The following is a 20,490-nucleotide window of genomic DNA, read 5'->3' on the forward strand; positions in this document are numbered from 1 at the left end:
TTTTATTTTTGATTAATCATCTTAGTTTGTATGAAAGAATGATTTAATAACCGACTGTCGAGTGTTATATATCTAATTCAAAATAAACTATTGACTTCATTCACAGTTACATCTAATTCTAAATAAACTATTGACTCATTTGGTCAAAGAAAATAATGGTGTTTATAGGACAAAGAGAGTTTTATTGCAACAAAATATTATTTACCAAAAATATGATTGGTGCCATAAATATTCCAGAAGTCTATTATTTAGAATATAAAATGATTTGGACAATTTATTATATGAAAATTTTGCATATTATAAAATGGATTTTGCAACAAATTGATAGTAACTGATAAAAAAGTGTGTATACCAATAAAAAGGCTGGTCTTCATATATAGAAAAATTTCTATGTTGTAAAGGTTTTTCATTTGATATCCAACATATTCTAAACAAAAAATATAACAACCTACGAATTTGTATACTATTTGAAGTTTTGTTGTGAAGAAATGCGAATAAAACTTAAAAAAACAAAACATATTGAGGTAAATATCTATTTATAAAGTTTATATATTATTATGCGAAAGAATATTTTATAATTTATATTTATAACAGCTTTAAAATTTATATTTTTCTTTTGAAATATACATATATTTATAAAAGTGCTGTACCATGGAGTCCGATTTTCGACACATAGATTTAATACATTTTCAGGTGCAATTGTCTGTATTTTACTATTGTCTATTTTGATTCAGTTCAGTCAGTTCTCGAATTTAGTATCGTTCTTAGGTTTTTTTTTTTTTTTAAACATTAAAATTATATTATTAAGATGAGATACATGGTGGAATGCGGTTGTAAGATACAAAGCCAGCAAGCAACGAGTACTTCTGGAAACTAGGCCAGCAAGCAACTGAGTGCTTCTGGAAAGTAAGCCCTATCAAAGGGAAACAAGATAGAAACATAAGACAAGTAAAACTAAACATAGGGGAATGAAACGACGTAACAAATATAAACGAGACAGATGCAGTCCAAATGATGAAGTTCAAACCCAATCGCATAAATCAACCTTACTCCTCCAGGCCTCTGACAAGAGTTACCAAAACTGTGTTGATAACTTAACCCACCTATAGTGAATAAGCGTAGAAAAATCAAGCACGGCTTCCAAACCGGAAGGAAAGAACCGATAACGGTTCGAGATCCAACTTCCGAACGGCGAAGTCGACAGAGAGCGACGGTGGAGCGCCTAATGAGAAGCGAGTCAAAGAAGCGAGATCACGACCAGATCTCATGGGAAATGACAAGGAGCGGTTACGATCTTGACCGAACAAACCAATCTCATGCGAACAAGAGTAGGAAGGATCGAATCCGGCAAGATCCAAAGAAGCCACGGAGAACAAGGCCATGCAGATCAAGATTAGAAACAATCACCATAAAGACATCACTGTTAAATCTGAGATCAAACGGTGAGCATGCAAGGGAAAACTGAGTTGAACCACAGATCTAGAACTAGATTGAGACGACAAGAGAGGCAAAAGGACAAGCCACTCCAATGATCCATAAGATCCAGAACCTCTAGCCGCTTAACCAGACTAAATCACAGCCAAAAGAATTTTGACAGCATCAATAAAGCATCACCGAATGATTTTGCGTCGAAACAAAATCCCCTTACATCACAAACAAACTAAACGAAAAGGACATAAGAAAAAGATACCGGCTCTGGTGCTAAGAGAGCCACCGGAACCGATGAACAAAGTCTACGATCTGAGATCAGAAGATTCTAGAGAGAAGGGAGAGAAAATAAAGTCTATGTCTCTTTATCGTTCTTAGGTTATAATTGTTTCTTTTTGGAAAAAAAGAAAAACAAACAATAAAGTGGAGGCATGTCTGTCTTATTCCACGTTACAATCTGAACCATGCATGCCACGCGTCCGTTAAGTTTCGTGACTTATCATCATTTGCATGTAATATATAAAGCATTACAAAGGAAAAAACAAAGTTTGTCACATGGTCATTTAATTGAAATTATAAATAAAAAAGGAGATCAATGGCGGAGGATCAAGCGACGGCGACGTTGAAAACATCGACGGTGGAGAAGCAGCCGGAGACTGAGCAACCAAGAGTCATGACAACAACAAAAAGGATGATGGTTGCGATCGACGAGAGCGATTCGAGCTTCTATGCTCTTCAATGGGTCATTGACCATTTCTCTAGCCTCTTAATGACCACCGAGGCAGCTGGAGCGGAAGGTGACTTGCTCACGGTGGTTCACGTACAGTCTCCGTTTTATCACTTTGCTGCTTTCCCGGCTGGACCCGGAGGCGCAACAGGTCCGTCAATTGGTCTCGCTTACTTCCTTTTTTCAGTTTTGTTCCTTTGATTAACTCTCGTTAAAAATCAATATATAGTTTTGAGTTTGCTTCTATACTATAGGTGAGCTGAAAACATATCCACTACAGTATAACAAGATTATTTATCTGTTACGATATAAATATAACCTGGTTCTATGAACCGATGTACATATAGCAGCAGTCTACGCATCGACCGCGATGATAGAGTCAGTGAAAAAAGCACAACAGGAGACCTCTGCAGCTCTTCTCTCGCGTGTACTCCAAATGTGTCGAGCCAAACAGGTTACGTATCAATTTTCATTTTACACAAACTCTATTAATTACTTGGAACTTATAAGCCTGGTGTCCGTATCTATAAGCTATAACTATTTGGAATAACGTAGCTAGTGACTCAAAACAGGTTTCCATTACATTTTCTTGCAAGTCGGATCCGGTTAAGCAGTACAGGAAGAACAAACAAACCTATATATGTGTGTTTACTATCATATTATAGTTTTATTTGAATCCTTTATATAAATGCAAGGATGATTATTCACTACTATCAAACACGTTTTTGATGCATCATCCGGGTTATCTTTGGATATATATATATATATATTCTAGTGTATTAATGTTGAATTACATCTTGATGAGTATTATTTCATTAACTAACTAGATTTCACTATTTGGCATCAAACAAATATATACAGATCTTGTATGATACTTTTTTTTTGTAAAATGTTAAATCTTATACAAATTGTGACAGAAATACATAGACAATATTAAGAAAGCAGAAAATCGTGTGTGATACATGCAGATACGTGCTGAAACTCTGGTGCTTGAAGGCGATGCAAAGGACATGATTTGCCAGGCGGTGGAGCAAATGCACGTTGATCTTCTTGTTGTCGGTAGTCGTGGCCTTGGCAAGATCAAAAGGTATATTACAATACTTTTTCACATTATTTACCCTTCATAATCTAAAAATTTATGACGCCTTTTGTGCGTTTTGGAAGAGCGTTTCTTGGGAGCGTTAGTGATTACTGTGCTCATCACGCCAAATGTCCCATCCTTATCGTGAGGCCACCAAAGGAAATAACAAGTTAAGTAATAAGGTCTACTACTGTATGGGCAAAAGTGTGTCGTATGTACGTGTGGTTGAAGACTAATGTCAGTGACATGAATCGAGTCAAATAAATGCAGTATGTAACCTATAGTTTGTGCGGTGACTTAAGTTTATCACTAGTGTGCACCAAAACTGAATAAACTGATACTTTTCTATTAAAAGTAACTAGACGTGTGTGAGTTGAATTTTCGGTTTTTGGTTGTTTATTTAATTAAATGATGTATTTGTAATATTTGATATATTATATTTACCAAATAAATACTTTTTTGGCATCTTAAATCATCGATGACGAATATTTAATATCATATAAAAAATAGAACAAACAGACGTAATTAGAGAATTGTAGACGATATATAAAAACAATGGTTATTAATGTAAAATATGAAAAAATATTATATTATGACTTAACATGGCATAAAAGATTATAAATTAGTTATACATGTTTAAAGAAAATACAATGATTTTTAAACTTCTACGAAAAATTTAATATATAAAAAAGGCGATGAATTATATTATGACTTAATATGGCATAAAAAATGAAGAAAATATGTAAAATAAAAAATATGAAGAAATATTATTAATGTAAAATATGAAGAAATATTATATTATGACATAATATGGCATAAAAAATTATAAATTAGTTATACATGTTTAAAGAAAATACAATGATTTTAAACTTCTACGAAAAATTTAATATATAAAAAAGGCGATGAATTAGTCATCAAATTGTAAATAATTTCATAATTTTATTAATAATAAATTATTTATAGTTTTTTTTTTCGTCAAGATAATTATTAAATGTCTATAACATTAATATGTTAAAAGGCCATGTTATGAAAGTTCATGTTGTAACCGTTTTTTTTCTTTCGGAAAGTGTAAAAAAAAATTACATTTAACTCTTCATTATGTATAAGTTTTATGTCGGTAAACGATTAAAAAAATCTCTCTATCTTGTTCAATGTTCAATTTGAAGTTTATTATGCGAAAATCATACGCAAATATAGACAACTGATTGGAATCTCTATATCGTTATATTTTACAAATTTTAAATTTATTGTTTCGCAAGCAAATCAATTACCGAAATAATATATCAATTGGTTTTAATCAAATCTATTCTTATAATTAGTATTATTATGGTTACAGTTTCTATATTTAATAGGTACATTAAAGATACGACATTGAAGATATTTTGTTTTGATTAATAGAAGATATTAGATTTTGAGTTTGTATTTATTGATTTGTTTTTTTATAAAGCTTAGAAAATGAATATGATGATTGGTTGGTTGATACATGCTATAAAGAAAACAAAAACTATAGGTAGTTTGAATATTATACCTCGATTGATGCATGATGTAAGTTGACTATATAAAACTTGAGCATGATCATTTCAAATTAAAATATAGAAAAGTTATATGCATTTATTATATTGTAGTTAATATATTTTAAATATTATATACATCAGATGATTCACATTTTCGTAAAAATAAAATTCAAATTTATTATTGGATCGTACTCGTTCGTCTGTAATAAACTACGTTAAATATGATGTATTTTTAGATTTATTTAATGACATTAAATTTAAATTTGATTAAAGAAAACTCATTAATTTAACAAAAAAAATAAATATTTAAAATATGTAAGTTAATTTGATGATGTTAAATTTATATTTGAATTAAAAAAAAAAATTAATCTAACTGAAAAAAACAAGAATTAAAATAGAAAATTCAATTTAATTTTCAGTGGCATAAAAATGTAATTAAATTAAAAAATTTAAAAATATTTTTAATAGGTGGTACTATTTTAAATAATATAGATTCAGACGAAATAAATGTCATAAGACAAAACAGTAAAACATCTGTAACATATTCCCAATCTAGTCAAAACAAAACATAAATTTCATTGATAAGATTGTAACCATCAGGGCAAAAGAAGACTCTCCCTTAACGATTAGCCTTGGCAACTCTCTCAATCTCATCCTTCTTTTTGATGGCATAGCTGCAATAGTTTTTTTGTACCTTCATTAGCTTCATCGATAATACATAAAGACAGCCAATGTCTAAGAGATGTGTATGAGAGTCTGTTTTAACCTGTTGGACGAGCCCTTGGCTGCGTTGATCAACTCATCAGCAAGACACTCGGCAATAGTCTTAATGTTTCTGAAAGCAGCCTCACGAGCACCGGTGGTGAGCAAGAAGATGGCCTGGTTAACACGTCTCAAAGGAGAGATATCAACAGCTTGCCTCCTCACAACACCAGCAGATCCAATCCTAGTCGCATCTTCACGTGGACCACTGACTCAAAGCAAAACAAAAACAATATTAGCAAACGATATTACAGCATAACGCTTTTGCAAATCACAAAAAAACCTTTTTGCACCTGTTGACAATGGCGTCGATGATGATCTGAATCGGGTTGGCGTCAGTCAAGAGGTGGATGATTTCCATGGCGTGCTTGATGATCCTCACCGCCATCAGCTTCTTCCCGTTGTTTCTTCCGTGCATCATGAGAGAGTTGGTGAGCCTCTCAACGATGGGGCATTGCGCCTTCCTGAATCTCTTCACAGAGTATCTTCCTGCCGTGTGGGGGACAAAGGTGGCGTGTTTAGCTGCTTGGACTCCAATGTAGTCAACAAGACTGATATCTGCAACCTACAACATATTCAAGATAAGTCACACTTACAACACTTGAACTCATGACACAAAAATGAATATAAAGAAACAAAATTTCAAAAACAATAGAATCAAACAGAGTTTAATGTAGCACTCAAACTAAGCTATGAGAATAATTTATGCATATAAAGAGTGTTACAATAGGTTATTTACAGTTTGATCTGATCTTATATGATTAAACTAATGTGATTGTGACAGTTGCATATTACTTAGTAAAGTGTGATCCATCAAAATGAAGTGTTACCACCAAAACAGGAGCATAGATTATACAATTTGATCTTTAACTTAGACGCTGTAGCTAATGTGATTGTGATATCCATCAAAAGGCTAGGTTCCAGCTACGTGTGATAATAAAAAATGAAGCAAGCAAATGAAATTGAAATGAAGAGGAGAGGAGAGTGAAACGGTGAGGAAGTTACCGAGACGTCATCGTAGGTCCAGCGGTTGAAGAGCTTGACCTCGTTGGTAAGCTGCTGCTGGATCTCAGCGTCGATTTCTACGGCGGCGGCCATGGCTGTGGTGGACACAGAGTATGAGAAAAATCCACAAATGTTAGAAAGAGACGAATCGGAGGAATTGGATCACCTGAGATCGTTAAGCGTCGCGCGGGTGAGAGTGACGGCGGAGAGAGAGATCTAAAAAGCTTCGGGGGATCGGGCAAAACCCTAAGAGATATTTATATACAGATTTGGGCCTATGGGTTTGGGCTCTAACGGAGCTGCTGTCTATATAAGCTGTATTATTTGGTTGTCTAGTACAGAACCGGGTTAATGAATGAGTTCCATGGTTTGTTTTAGAATATTTATGAAATAGCATTTTTATATGACTGGGTTTCTGGCCTCTTTTGGGTCACTGTAATGTTTTGTGTATGTCAACTTATATACTTTTGAGATTTTAAAAATAAAGTGCATTTCTTTCAATCCCTTATATACTAAAGCACAAGTCACTTGGCTAATTAGATTTTGACACATGGATCCTATTTTATTTTTTAAAGATTACAAATTATGTATAAAATAATTAAAGCAAAAATAAGAAAAGAAAAAAGGTGAAGAGAACGCACGATCTTTAACAATTGAATCCAATCCAGTAATCTCTTCCAACGGTTCTTCTTGCCCACACTCCACGATCACCATTCATATCAGTTTCTTATAACTACGTTCATTCCATCATTTATACTTCTGCAATGTCTTTCTGTGATCTCTCTTTACTCAAATCCACGCAACATTTCTTCTCTGAGATAAATTGGTATTTGGTATATCATCTCATATTGTTTTTTGTTGCCCAGTTTTTCGGGATCTCACTTTTCTCTCTACTTTTTCCATGACAGCATTTGTACAGGGAGCTTCGCTAAGATGCAAAGTTTATCTTAGAAGAACTCAGGTTTGAATATTTTTTCTTCCCAAATATGTAAATCTGAGACAGAGGAAATGCAATAAAACGTTTTTATGTAAGTGTATACCTCTGCTTCCAATAAAAACAAGAGAGAATAAGAACAAAGTATTGTTGGGTCAGTCTACAATCCAGCAAAAGAAAAGCCAAAACAAATGAAGGAGTTTTCTCTGCAACAAACGGAATACAAGAACAGAACCACCAATAATCTGAAAACAAGTGGTATTTTTAATTTTCTCTGATTCTCTTTCTTATGTGTTTTTTTGAAAATCTCTATTTTATTTTTGTAACCTTTACATACATGAAGAAATTCCATCGGCTACTAATATTAATGTGATGCAGCTTTCAGAAGATGGAAATGCAACAAAAACCTAACATTACATGGGAAAACAGTATCAACAATTTCGATGATGCAACAAGGTATTTACAAATTTTAAGTTAAAAAAAAAACAAGGTATTTACAAATATGTGTGTTATGGTCTGAGTGCTTCACAAATCTTTTTTTAAAATTATAATACAGAAAATCCAATATATTATATACAAATTGAATATTCTAACTATATGGATTCTATTATGTTTAGTTTCGTTGTTTTTATTATTCATTATATCAAATCTAAGGAGGACTATTTTAAAGAAGAATTATTTACAAAAGAAATAAGAGTTCAAAAAATAAACGAATAGATCAAACGTAATATTTTAACTACATTTCTGCATGTATGTACCTTAATTTTCAAACTCTTTGTTTGATTAATGCAGCCACTGCTAAATGGAGTACTGAGGTAATAATAAGTATATAGGACTCCCATTATATAATCACTCTCTTACTCTTTTCCATTATACAAATCTATTTTTTCTTCTTTTTTTGACAAATGTTTTTTTTCTTCTTCCCAATAGCTTATCCTTAGGAAACAAATGAACAAAATATTTGGCTGAGTGCGTATATTTAAGACATCAGACCTTAATACTGGTTGGGAACGTAAATATTTTTAACACTTTTCTTTCGGTTAACAATGGAATCTTCCAATGTATTTTTTTGAGTTTTTTCAGCAAGAAGTGTATTGGTTTATAACAGTCAAATGATAGGCTAGGTCATCTTACCACCGAGGAACCTGAAATTGGCATATTGGCGCTGACTGAATGATCAAATGCTATTTATTCTATTCCTTTTATTTGAACTGATGAGTTGATTATAAATGTATTTGAAACCAGTTATTTGTTGTCTCTTATTTATTACATTTTACTCAAAACATATTAAATTATATGTAATTATTGATTTGTTTTTCTAATAAAATAATATTTGATTTTGTTTTGCAATATGCGTAAAAGAATTAGTCAACCCGCGCTATTGCGCGGGTAAATATCTAGTTTTATATAAATCATAAGGGGGTTATTGGAATCCCTTATATACTAAAGCACAAGTCACTTGGCTAATTAGATTTTGACACATGGATCCTATTTTATTTTTTAAAGATTACAAATTATGTATAAAATAATTAAAGCAAAAATAAGAAAAGAAAAAAGGTGAAGAGAACGCACGATCTTTAACAATTGAATCCAATCCAGTAATCTCTTCCAACGGTTCTTCTTGCCCACACTCCACGATCACCATTCATATCAGTTTCTTATAACTACGTTCATTCCATCATTTATACTTCTGCAATGTCTTTCTGTGATCTCTCTTTACTCAAATCCACGCAACATTTCTTCTCTGAGATAAATTGGTATTTGGTATATCATCTCATATTGTTTTTTGTTGCCCAGTTTTTCGGGATCTCACTTTTCTCTCTACTTTTTCCATGACAGCATTTGTACAGGGAGCTTCGCTAAGATGCAAAGTTTATCTTAGAAGAACTCAGGTTTGAATCTTTTTTCTTCCCAAATATGTAAATCTGAGACAGAGGAAATGCAATAAAACGTTTTTATGTAAGTGTATACCTCTGCTTCCAATAAAAACAAGAGAGAATAAGAACAAAGTATTGTTGGGTCAGTCTACAATCCAGCAAAAGAAAAGCCAAAACAAATGAAGGAGTTTTCTCTGCAACAAACGGAATACAAGAACAGGACCACCAATAATCTGAAAACAAGTGGTATTTTTAATTTTCTCTGATTCTCTTTCTTATGTGTTTTTTTGAAAATCTCTATTTTATTTTTGTAACCTTTACATACATGAAGAAATTCCATCGGCTACTAATATTAATGTGATGCAGCTTTCAGAAGATGGAAATGCAACAAAAACCTAACATTACATGGGAAAACAGTATCAACAACTTCGATGATGCAACAAGGTATTTACAAATTTTAAGTTAAAAAAAAAAACAAGGTATTTACAAATATGTGTGTTATGGTCTGAGTGCTTCACAAATCTTTTTTTAAAATTATAATACAGAAAATCCAATATATTATATACAAATTGAATATTCTAACTATATGGATTCTATTATGTTTAGTTTCGTTGTTTTTATTATTCATTATATCAAATCTAAGGAGGACTATTTTAAAGAAGAATTATTTACAAAAGAAATAAGAGTTCAAAAAATAAACGAATAGATCAAACGTAATATTTTAACTACATTTCTGCATGTATGTACCTTAATTTTCAAACTCTTTGTTTGATTAATGCAGCCACTGCTAAATGGAGTACTGAGGTAATAATAAGTATATAGGACTCCCATTATATAATCACTCTCTTACTCTTTTCCATTATACAAATCTATTTTTTCTTCTTTTTTTGACAAATGTTTTTTTTCTTCTTCCCAATAGCTTATCCTTAGGAAACAAATGAACAAAATATTTGGCTGAGTGCGTATATTTAAGACATCAGACCTTAATACTGGTTGGGAACGTAAATATTTTTAACACTTTTCTTTCGGTTAACAATGGAATCTTCCAATGTATTTTTTTGAGTTTTTTCAGCAAGAAGTGTATTGGTTTATAACAGTCAAATGATAGGCTAGGTCATCTTACCACCGAGGAACCTGAAATTGGCATATTGGCGCTGACTGAATGATCAAATGCTATTTATTCTATTCCTTTTATTTGAACTGATGAGTTGATTATAAATGTATTTGAAACCAGTTATTTGTTGTCTCTTATTTATTACATTTACTCAAAACATATTAAATTATATGTAATTATTGATTTGTTTTTCTAATAAAATAATATTTGATTTTGTTTTGCAATATGCGTAAAAGAATTAGTCAACCCGCGCTATTGCGCGGGCAAATATCTAGTTTTATATAAATCATAAGGGGGTTATTGGAATCAGAATTTGGAAGGGATTTAGTGATTTTAAAAGTTGACAGACTTTTAGAAAGTTAAATAGAGTTAACAAATATTTTTTAAATTTCTATCAAATATTTGATATAGATTTCTATTGATTATTATGGATAGATGCAATAGGAAATGGAAAGTCAACAATGATGGTGAGACATAATTTTTATTGGTTATTGTTCTTTGTGTTATGTGATGGTGTATTCATTTATCTGGGAAACATGATACCAATAACATAACACGAGATTGATGGTGTGTTTCTTTGTGTTATTGTATGGTGTACTCATTTCTCTGGGAAATCTGATACTAATAACATAACACAACGACGATGGTGTGTTCTTTGTGTTATGGTGAGGCAGACTTTTTATCAGTTTTGTTGCTCGGTATCATTCAAAACTTGTGTGTTTACGTTAGTTTTGTTATTATAAACATTTTTCTCTTCGTTTTGCTATTATTGTCTGTTTTTTTTTTGTTATAATAATGATGATCATGAATGGCGTGTTCACGTTAGTTTTGAAAGAACATTCTAGTTTTTGAGTTTGTATGTATATGTTTTTACTACATTGATTTCAAGAATCTTTTGAGTATATGTGATATTTTCAAAGTTTAGTATTATGAGTAAGAATATAAAAAAATTTAACTTCCAATAACAATAGAATTTAATAGAATTACAAAATCAATAATAACTAAACTTTTTGAATAATAATAAATTTGAATGAAATTTAAAAATAACAATGGATTTTGGTAAGATTATATAAACCCTTAAACCAATAACAATAGATTTTCAAAATTTTACAAGTAGATTATATACTAAAGCACAAGTCACTTGGCTAATTAGATTTTGACACATGGATCCTATTTTATTTTTTAAAGATTACAAATTATGTATAAAATAATTAAAGCAAAAATAAGAAAAGAAAAAAGGTGAAGAGAACGCACGATCTTTAACAATTGAATCCAATCCAGTAATCTCTTCCAACGGTTCTTCTTGCCCACACTCCACGATCACCATTCATATCAGTTTCTTATAACTACGTTCATTCCATCATTTATACTTCTGCAATGTCTTTCTGTGATCTCTCTTTACTCAAATCCACGCAACATTTCTTCTCTGAGATAAATTGGTATTTGGTATATCATCTCATATTGTTTTTTGTTGCCCAGTTTTTCGGGATCTCACTTTTCTCTCTACTTTTTCCATGACAGCATTTGTACAGGGAGCTTCGCTAAGATGCAAAGTTTATCTTAGAAGAACTCAGGTTTGAATCTTTTTTCTTCCCAAATATGTAAATCTGAGACAGAGGAAATGCAATAAAACGTTTTTATGTAAGTGTATACCTCTGCTTCCAATAAAAACAAGAGAGAATAAGAACAAAGTATTGTTGGGTCAGTCTACAATCCAGCAAAAGAAAAGCCAAAACAAATGAAGGAGTTTTCTCTGCAACAAACGGAATACAAGAACAGAACCACCAATAATCTGAAAACAAGTGGTATTTTTAATTTTCTCTGATTCTCTTTCTTATGTGTTTTTTTGAAAATCTCTATTTTATTTTTGTAACCTTTACATACATGAAGAAATTCCATCGGCTACTAATATTAATGTGATGCAGCTTTCAGAAGATGGAAATGCAACAAAAACCTAACATTACATGGGAAAACAGTATCAACAACTTCGATGATGCAACAAGGTATTTACAAATTTTAAGTTAAAAAAAAAAACAAGGTATTTACAAATATGTGTGTTATGGTCTGAGTGCTTCACAAATCTTTTTTTAAAATTATAATACAGAAAATCCAATATATTATATACAAATTGAATATTCTAACTATATGGATTCTATTATGTTTAGTTTCGTTGTTTTTATTATTCATTATATCAAATCTAAGGAGGACTATTTTAAAGAAGAATTATTTACAAAAGAAATAAGAGTTCAAAAAATAAACGAATAGATCAAACGTAATATTTTAACTACATTTCTGCATGTATGTACCTTAATTTTCAAACTCTTTGTTTGATTAATGCAGCCACTGCTAAATGGAGTACTGAGGTAATAATAAGTATATAGGACTCCCATTATATAATCACTCTCTTACTCTTTTCCATTATACAAATCTATTTTTTCTTCTTTTTTTGACAAATGTTTTTTTTCTTCTTCCCAATAGCTTATCCTTAGGAAACAAATGAACAAAATATTTGGCTGAGTGCGTATATTTAAGACATCAGACCTTAATACTGGTTGGGAACGTAAATATTTTTAACACTTTTCTTTCGGTTAACAATGGAATCTTCCAATGTATTTTTTTGAGTTTTTTCAGCAAGAAGTGTATTGGTTTATAACAGTCAAATGATAGGCTAGGTCATCTTACCACCGAGGAACCTGAAATTGGCATATTGGCGCTGACTGAATGATCAAATGCTATTTATTCTATTCCTTTTATTTGAACTGATGAGTTGATTATAAATGTATTTGAAACCAGTTATTTGTTGTCTCTTATTTATTACATTTTACTCAAAACATATTAAATTATATGTAATTATTGATTTGTTTTTCTAATAAAATAATATTTGATTTTGTTTTGCAATATGCGTAAAAGAATTAGTCAACCCGCGCTATTGCGCGGGTAAATATCTAGTTTTATATAAATCATAAGGGGGTTATTGGAATCCCTTATATACTAAAGCACAAGTCACTTGGCTAATTAGATTTTGACACATGGATCCTATTTTATTTTTTAAAGATTACAAATTATGTATAAAATAATTAAAGCAAAAATAAGAAAAGAAAAAAGGTGAAGAGAACGCACGATCTTTAACAATTGAATCCAATCCAGTAATCTCTTCCAACGGTTCTTCTTGCCCACACTCCACGATCACCATTCATATCAGTTTCTTATAACTACGTTCATTCCATCATTTATACTTCTGCAATGTCTTTCTGTGATCTCTCTTTACTCAAATCCACGCAACATTTCTTCTCTGAGATAAATTGGTATTTGGTATATCATCTCATATTGTTTTTTGTTGCCCAGTTTTTCGGGATCTCACTTTTCTCTCTACTTTTTCCATGACAGCATTTGTACAGGGAGCTTCGCTAAGATGCAAAGTTTATCTTAGAAGAACTCAGGTTTGAATCTTTTTTCTTCCCAAATATGTAAATCTGAGACAGAGGAAATGCAATAAAACGTTTTTATGTAAGTGTATACCTCTGCTTCCAATAAAAACAAGAGAGAATAAGAACAAAGTATTGTTGGGTCAGTCTACAATCCAGCAAAAGAAAAGCCAAAACAAATGAAGGAGTTTTCTCTGCAACAAACGGAATACAAGAACAGAACCACCAATAATCTGAAAACAAGTGGTATTTTTAATTTTCTCTGATTCTCTTTCTTATGTGTTTTTTTGAAAATCTCTATTTTATTTTTGTAACCTTTACATACATGAAGAAATTCCATCGGCTACTAATATTAATGTGATGCAGCTTTCAGAAGATGGAAATGCAACAAAAACCTAACATTACATGGGAAAACAGTATCAACAACTTCGATGATGCAACAAGGTATTTACAAATTTTAAGTTAAAAAAAAAAACAAGGTATTTACAAATATGTGTGTTATGGTCTGAGTGCTTCACAAATCTTTTTTTAAAATTATAATACAGAAAATCCAATATATTATATACAAATTGAATATTCTAACTATATGGATTCTATTATGTTTAGTTTCGTTGTTTTTATTATTCATTATATCAAATCTAAGGAGGACTATTTTAAAGAAGAATTATTTACAAAAGAAATAAGAGTTCAAAAAATAAACGAATAGATCAAACGTAATATTTTAACTACATTTCTGCATGTATGTACCTTAATTTTCAAACTCTTTGTTTGATTAATGCAGCCACTGCTAAATGGAGTACTGAGGTAATAATAAGTATATAGGACTCCCATTATATAATCACTCTCTTACTCTTTTCCATTATACAAATCTATTTTTTCTTCTTTTTTTGACAAATGTTTTTTTTCTTCTTCCCAATAGCTTATCCTTAGGAAACAAATGAACAAAATATTTGGCTGAGTGCGTATATTTAAGACATCAGACCTTAATACTGGTTGGGAACGTAAATATTTTTAACACTTATCTTTCGGTTAACAATGGAATCTTCCAATGTATTTTTTGAGTTTTTTCAGCAAGAAGTGTATTGGTTTATAACAGTCAAATGATAGGCTAGGTCATCTTACCACCGAGGAACCTGAAATTGGCATATTGGCGCTGACTGAATGATCAAATGCTATTTATTCTATTCCTTTTATTTGAACTGATGAGTTGATTATAAATGTATTTGAAACCAGTTATTTGTTGTCTCTTATTTATTACATTTTACTCAAAACATATTAAATTATATGTAATTATTGATTTGTTTTTCTAATAAAATAATATTTGATTTTGTTTTGCAATATGCGTAAAAGAATTAGTCAACCCGCGCTATTGCGCGGGTAAATATCTAGTTTTATATAAATCATAAGGGGGTTATTGGAATCCCTTATATACTAAAGCACAAGTCACTTGGCTAATTAGATTTTGACACATGGATCCTATTTTATTTTTTAAAGATTACAAATTATGTATAAAATAATTAAAGCAAAAATAAGAAAAGAAAAAAGGTGAAGAGAACGCACGATCTTTAACAATTGAATCCAATCCAGTAATCTCTTCCAACGGTTCTTCTTGCCCACACTCCACGATCACCATTCATATCAGTTTCTTATAACTACGTTCATTCCATCATTTATACTTCTGCAATGTCTTTCTGTGATCTCTCTTTACTCAAATCCACGCAACATTTCTTCTCTGAGATAAATTGGTATTTGGTATATCATCTCATATTGTTTTTTGTTGCCCAGTTTTTCGGGATCTCACTTTTCTCTCTACTTTTTCCATGACAGCATTTGTACAGGGAGCTTCGCTAAGATGCAAAGTTTATCTTAGAAGAACTCAGGTTTGAATCTTTTTTCTTCCCAAATATGTAAATCTGAGACAGAGGAAATGCAATAAAACGTTTTTATGTAAGTGTATACCTCTGCTTCCAATAAAAACAAGAGAGAATAAGAACAAAGTATTGTTGGGTCAGTCTACAATCCAGCAAAAGAAAAGCCAAAACAAATGAAGGAGTTTTCTCTGCAACAAACGGAATACAAGAACAGAACCACCAATAATCTGAAAACAAGTGGTATTTTTAATTTTCTCTGATTCTCTTTCTTATGTGTTTTTTTGAAAATCTCTATTTTATTTTTGTAACCTTTACATACATGAAGAAATTCCATCGGCTACTAATATTAATGTGATGCAGCTTTCAGAAGATGGAAATGCAACAAAAACCTAACATTACATGGGAAAACAGTATCAACAACTTCGATGATGTAACAAGGTATTTACAAATTTTAAGTTAAAAAAAAAAACAAGGTATTTACAAATATGTGTGTTATGGTCTGAGTGCTTCACAAATCTTTTTTAAAAATTATAATACAGAAAATCCAATATATTATATACAAATTGAATATTCTAACTATATGGATTCTATTATGTTTAGTTTCGTTGTTTTTATTATTCATTATATCAAATCTAAGGAGGACTATTTAAAAGAAGAATTATTTACAAAAGAAATAAGAGTTCAAAAAATAAACGAATAGATCAAACGTAATATTTTAACTACATTTCTGCATGTATGTACCTTAATTTTCAAACTCTTTGTTTGATTAATGCAGCCACTGCTAAATGGAGTACTGAGGTAATAATAAGTATATAGGACTCCCATTATATAATCACTCTCTTACTCTTTTCCATTATACAAATCTATTTTTTCTTCTTTTTTTGACAAATGTTTTTTTTCTTCTTCCCAATAGCTTATCCTTAGGAAACAAATGAACAAAATATTTGGCTGAGTGCGTATATTTAAGACATCAGACCTTAATACTGGTTGGGAACGTAAATATTTTTAACACTTTTCTTTCGGTTAACAATGGAATCTTCCAATGTATTTTTTTGAGTTTTTTCAGCAAGAAGTGTATTGGTTTATAACAGTCAAATGATAGGCTAGGTCATCTTACCACCGAAGAACCTGAAATTGGCATATTGGCGCTGACTGAATGATCAAATGCTATTTATTCTATTCCTTTTATTTGAACTGATGAGTTGATTATAAATGTATTTGAAACCAGTTATTTGTTGTCTCTTATTTATTACATTTTACTCAAAACATATTAAATTATATGTAATTATTGATTTGTTTTTCTAATAAAATAATATTTGATTTTGTTTTGCAATATGCGTAAAAGAATTAGTCAACCCGCGCTATTGCGCGGGCAAATATCTAGTTTTATATAAATCATAAGGGGGTTATTGGAATCAGAATTTGGAAGGGATTTAGTGATTTTAAAAGTTGACAGACTTTTAGAAAGTTAAATAGAGTTAACAAATATTTTTTAAATTTCTATCAAATATTTGATATAGATTTCTATTGATTATTATGGATAGATGCAATAGGAAATGGAAAGTCAACAATGATGGTGAGACATAATTTTTATTGGTTATTGTTCTTTGTGTTATGTGATGGTGTATTCATTTATCTGGGAAACATGATACCAATAACATAACACGAGATTGATGGTGTGTTTCTTTGTGTTATTGTATGGTGTACTCATTTCTCTGGGAAATCTGATACTAATAACATAACACAACGACGATGGTGTGTTCTTTGTGTTATGGTGAGGCAGACTTTTTATCAGTTTTGTTGCTCGGTATCATTCAAAACTTGTGTGTTTACGTTAGTTTTGTTATTATAAACATTTTTCTCTTCAGTTTTGCTATTATTGTCTGTTTTTTTTTTGTTATAATAATGATGATCATGAATGGCGTGTTCACGTTAGTTTTGAAAGAACATTCTAGTTTTTGAGTTTGTATGTATATGTTTTTACTACATTGATTTCAAGAATCTTTTGAGTATATGTGATATTTTCAAAGTTTAGTATTATGAGTAAGAATATAAAAAAATTTAACTTCCAATAACAATAGAATTTAATAGAATTACAAAATCAATAATAACTAAACTTTTTGAATAATAATAAATTTGAATGAAATTTAAAAATAACAATGGATTTTGGTAAGATTATATAAACCCTTAAACCAATAACAATAGATTTTCAAAATTTTACAATTCCTTTAGAATTCTTAAATCAATAACCCCCATCCCCCCAAGACTAAAGACGTCTTAAGGTTTGTATATGAATATAGATGACTTAAGATGATGAAAAACTTGATGAAAATATTCTTACAGTTATTGTTAAATAGTTTTGAATTCGCAACTGGATCCACAAAATCATATTTCATATGAACTTGTCTTATAAGACTCTTAGAGGAGACACAGGAAAAAGATCATAAGGTGAGCGAGATAGAAGGCTTGTGAGACTATGAGAATCTTAAAATATCTCTGGAGATAAGAATTAAACATGATGAAGTATGTGAGACAATATTTGATGGCTTGGAACTGGATGGACCGAGGGAACGGTTGTATCACCACAACTCCATACGCAATTCGATGTCGTATGTGCCCACCATTACCCTAGTAAGTTTAAGTTATTGTTTATTGTTATGTCGGTCAGTTTTATTAGCTATTGATCATTATTAATTCTTTAATTTGTTTCTTTCAGGACCTCTGGCAACCGTTTTGGAGGATCAATCTGTGGATATCAAAATAAAAAGACTAATGATCAAATAGCGTAGAAATTAGAAAGTGTTTAGCTCCTAAAAAGAAACACTCCTCATATAAGGAGATGGAGGTTACGAAAAATCTATCAAGAAACTAGTTAATGTTGGTCACATTACCATATTAATCTACGACAAAATGTCAAGATCAAAACAACTCCTCAAATTTGAAAACAGAAGAGTTTAGAAATTCTTTAATGTTGATATTTTTATATAGATTATTATTATCACATTCAAATAATTAAACAAATGATATATCCCCATTTGTGAGGTTTGTAATTCTTTAATGTTGATATTTTCAAATAGAATGTTCTAAATAATTGTTTTTAATTTTTTTGTAGTTAGAAGAAGGAAAAATTATGCATATTTAGTGCAGTTGATGAGTACTTTGCAATCGTGAGAACTAGAAAGTAAATGTACCAATTGGTATGTAATTGACTCACTTTTCTGAGGTAGGTAATATTAGTTTATGATCTTTTCAGATGCACTAATTTCTTATAGCTTGAAATTTTTTATGTTTAATTGCTAAGTGATATCTTGGTTATTTTCAAAATAGGTTTTCAAAGTTTTGATTTTTTTCATTTTCCACCCAATCTTCTTAATTTGCAGAGATAACTTTTGATTTCACCTCAAACTTTCAATTATGCAATCTAAACCCTGTTTTATGAAATTATGTATATGCAAATGCAATATATATACCTAATATGCAATCGAGATGACCAAAATGAATTAAAATAAGATTTTAAAACTCATCAAAATCATAACATATCACTAAACACTTGACTGATCATAGTTTATTGAGTCTCCGTACATCTATGAATCAATATTCTCTTTTGATAAAAAGGTAAAATTTACATTCACAAATAATAGATTTCATTAGTTTTGTCATCAACAAATACAGATTCATACTAACTCTGTAAATATCAATTAATTAATCAATTATAGACTGAAATTTCAGATTAAATAAAAATACATAATTAATTAAATTAAAATTCATAGAAATTTTGTTGCCACCCTTTCATGGGCTTTTATTCCACAGCTATACACACATCTGCTAACCAAATCTTGGAAATGATTTCATAACTGACAGTACATAAATTGCTTTCAGTCTGGAATCAGTCATTGAGATTGGAGGAGATATATCTGGGATCAGGCAGATGTTCAAGTGGTTATGCTGGTTGTCCAGAAAATCAGCTTCGAAAAAGTTTGTACTCCCTGTATAATTGTTGGACTAATCTCAGACCAAAAAACATCAAGTCCCCTGTTTGGACAAATAGAAAAAAAACAGTTTGTTTGATCTATTCTATCATTGGTTTGTTAAATCTTGGTTCATAGTTTTCAGTAACAATTGTCTGAAAACCCTGAAAACCTATGTGTATAATCCATTCACCGATTGTTATTGTGAATTGAATTGTTGTGAAAAAAAGTCTCAAGTGTACTAGTTGTTGGTGCTAGTAATACATAGGAAAAATGGATGTCAACCTATATTCTAATACATTTAAGAACGTATTTAAGAGATTTTTCCCAATTATCCAATATTTTAGGGTATTTCCCAGTTATCCCTATATTTTATGGTAATTCACAATAAATTTTTCAAAGTTAAAATCATGAGAACAATATTTCCCAATTAATATCTCAGTATTTTGTGGTAATTTTATTTTTAGGAAAAACTAGATATTTACAAAATTATCACTGGCATATTTTGAAATCATGAACATTTGTAGCTAACCAATGTTCATGGTAATCCTAAACCCATTCTACAAATATCATGATTTCAAAATATTTTGATTTATTCTTTCTTTTACGATTTAAGCTAACCAATGTTTTGCATACTGGTATTGGTTAATTATTATTGCAAGATTTCAAAAAGGGACAAGTATCCTCTTAGTATGTACATGAACAAACTGATTTCGACTCCAAGCAACAAAGAAGAAGAGAGAGAGAGAGAGATATACAAAGAAAACTGTAAGTGTTCACCATA

General features: G+C 30.6%; 3 protein-coding genes and 1 long non-coding RNA gene across 44 annotated transcripts in view; 2 read left to right on the forward strand and 2 right to left on the reverse strand.

The window, feature by feature from the left end:
* The first annotated feature begins 1,845 nt into the window (after positions 1-1,845).
* Positions 1,846-3,617, forward strand: LOC103859417 (universal stress protein PHOS34). 2 transcript variants are annotated; one of them, XM_009136947.3, is made up of 4 exons: positions 1,846-2,306; positions 2,503-2,609; positions 3,124-3,242; positions 3,320-3,617. In XM_009136947.3, the coding sequence occupies exons 1-4, from the start codon at positions 2,024-2,026 to the stop codon at positions 3,408-3,410; spliced, it is 600 nt and encodes a 199-aa protein (XP_009135195.1). In that variant the 5' UTR covers positions 1,846-2,023; the 3' UTR covers positions 3,411-3,617. The 2 variants fall into 2 exon arrangements, with proteins under 2 accessions (XP_009135195.1, XP_009135196.1); XM_009136948.3 differs by having other exon boundaries at positions 1,901-2,306; positions 2,506-2,609; positions 3,320-3,614.
* Positions 3,618-5,196: 1,579 nt separating this feature from the next.
* LOC103859418 (40S ribosomal protein S5-1) lies at positions 5,197-6,852 on the reverse strand. The gene is made up of 5 exons (XM_009136949.3): positions 6,684-6,852; positions 6,518-6,612; positions 5,806-6,077; positions 5,517-5,720; positions 5,197-5,424 (listed from the first exon to the last, which is right to left on the reverse strand). The coding sequence occupies exons 2-5, from the start codon at positions 6,608-6,610 to the stop codon at positions 5,370-5,372; spliced, it is 624 nt and encodes a 207-aa protein (XP_009135197.1). The 5' UTR covers positions 6,611-6,612; positions 6,684-6,852; the 3' UTR covers positions 5,197-5,369.
* Positions 6,853-7,116: 264 nt separating this feature from the next.
* On the forward strand, positions 7,117-19,883 carry LOC103859420. 40 transcript variants are annotated; one of them, XR_004456592.1, is made up of 8 exons: positions 7,117-9,574; positions 9,695-9,772; positions 11,964-12,016; positions 12,149-12,247; positions 12,368-14,113; positions 14,234-15,978; positions 16,099-16,176; positions 16,514-19,883. It is a non-coding gene; the product is annotated as an uncharacterized LOC103859420 (long non-coding RNA). The 40 variants fall into 40 exon arrangements; XR_004456591.1 differs by having other exon boundaries at positions 7,117-12,247; positions 12,368-12,445; positions 13,830-13,882; positions 14,015-14,113; XR_004456581.1 differs by having other exon boundaries at positions 7,117-11,881; positions 12,118-12,247.
* A 440-nt stretch (positions 19,884-20,323) lies between these two features.
* The window catches only part of LOC103859421 (homogentisate solanesyltransferase, chloroplastic), a gene marked incomplete in the record, with an annotated part of 2,604 nt that continues 2,437 nt past the window's right edge, over positions 20,324-20,490 (reverse strand). Inside the window, 1 exon segment of the mRNA XM_033288266.1 lies at positions 20,324-20,490.

Source organism: Brassica rapa, chromosome A03, assembly GCF_000309985.2.
Source record: "Brassica rapa cultivar Chiifu-401-42 chromosome A03, CAAS_Brap_v3.01, whole genome shotgun sequence".
Lineage (NCBI taxonomy): Eukaryota > Viridiplantae > Streptophyta > Magnoliopsida > Brassicales > Brassicaceae > Brassica > Brassica rapa.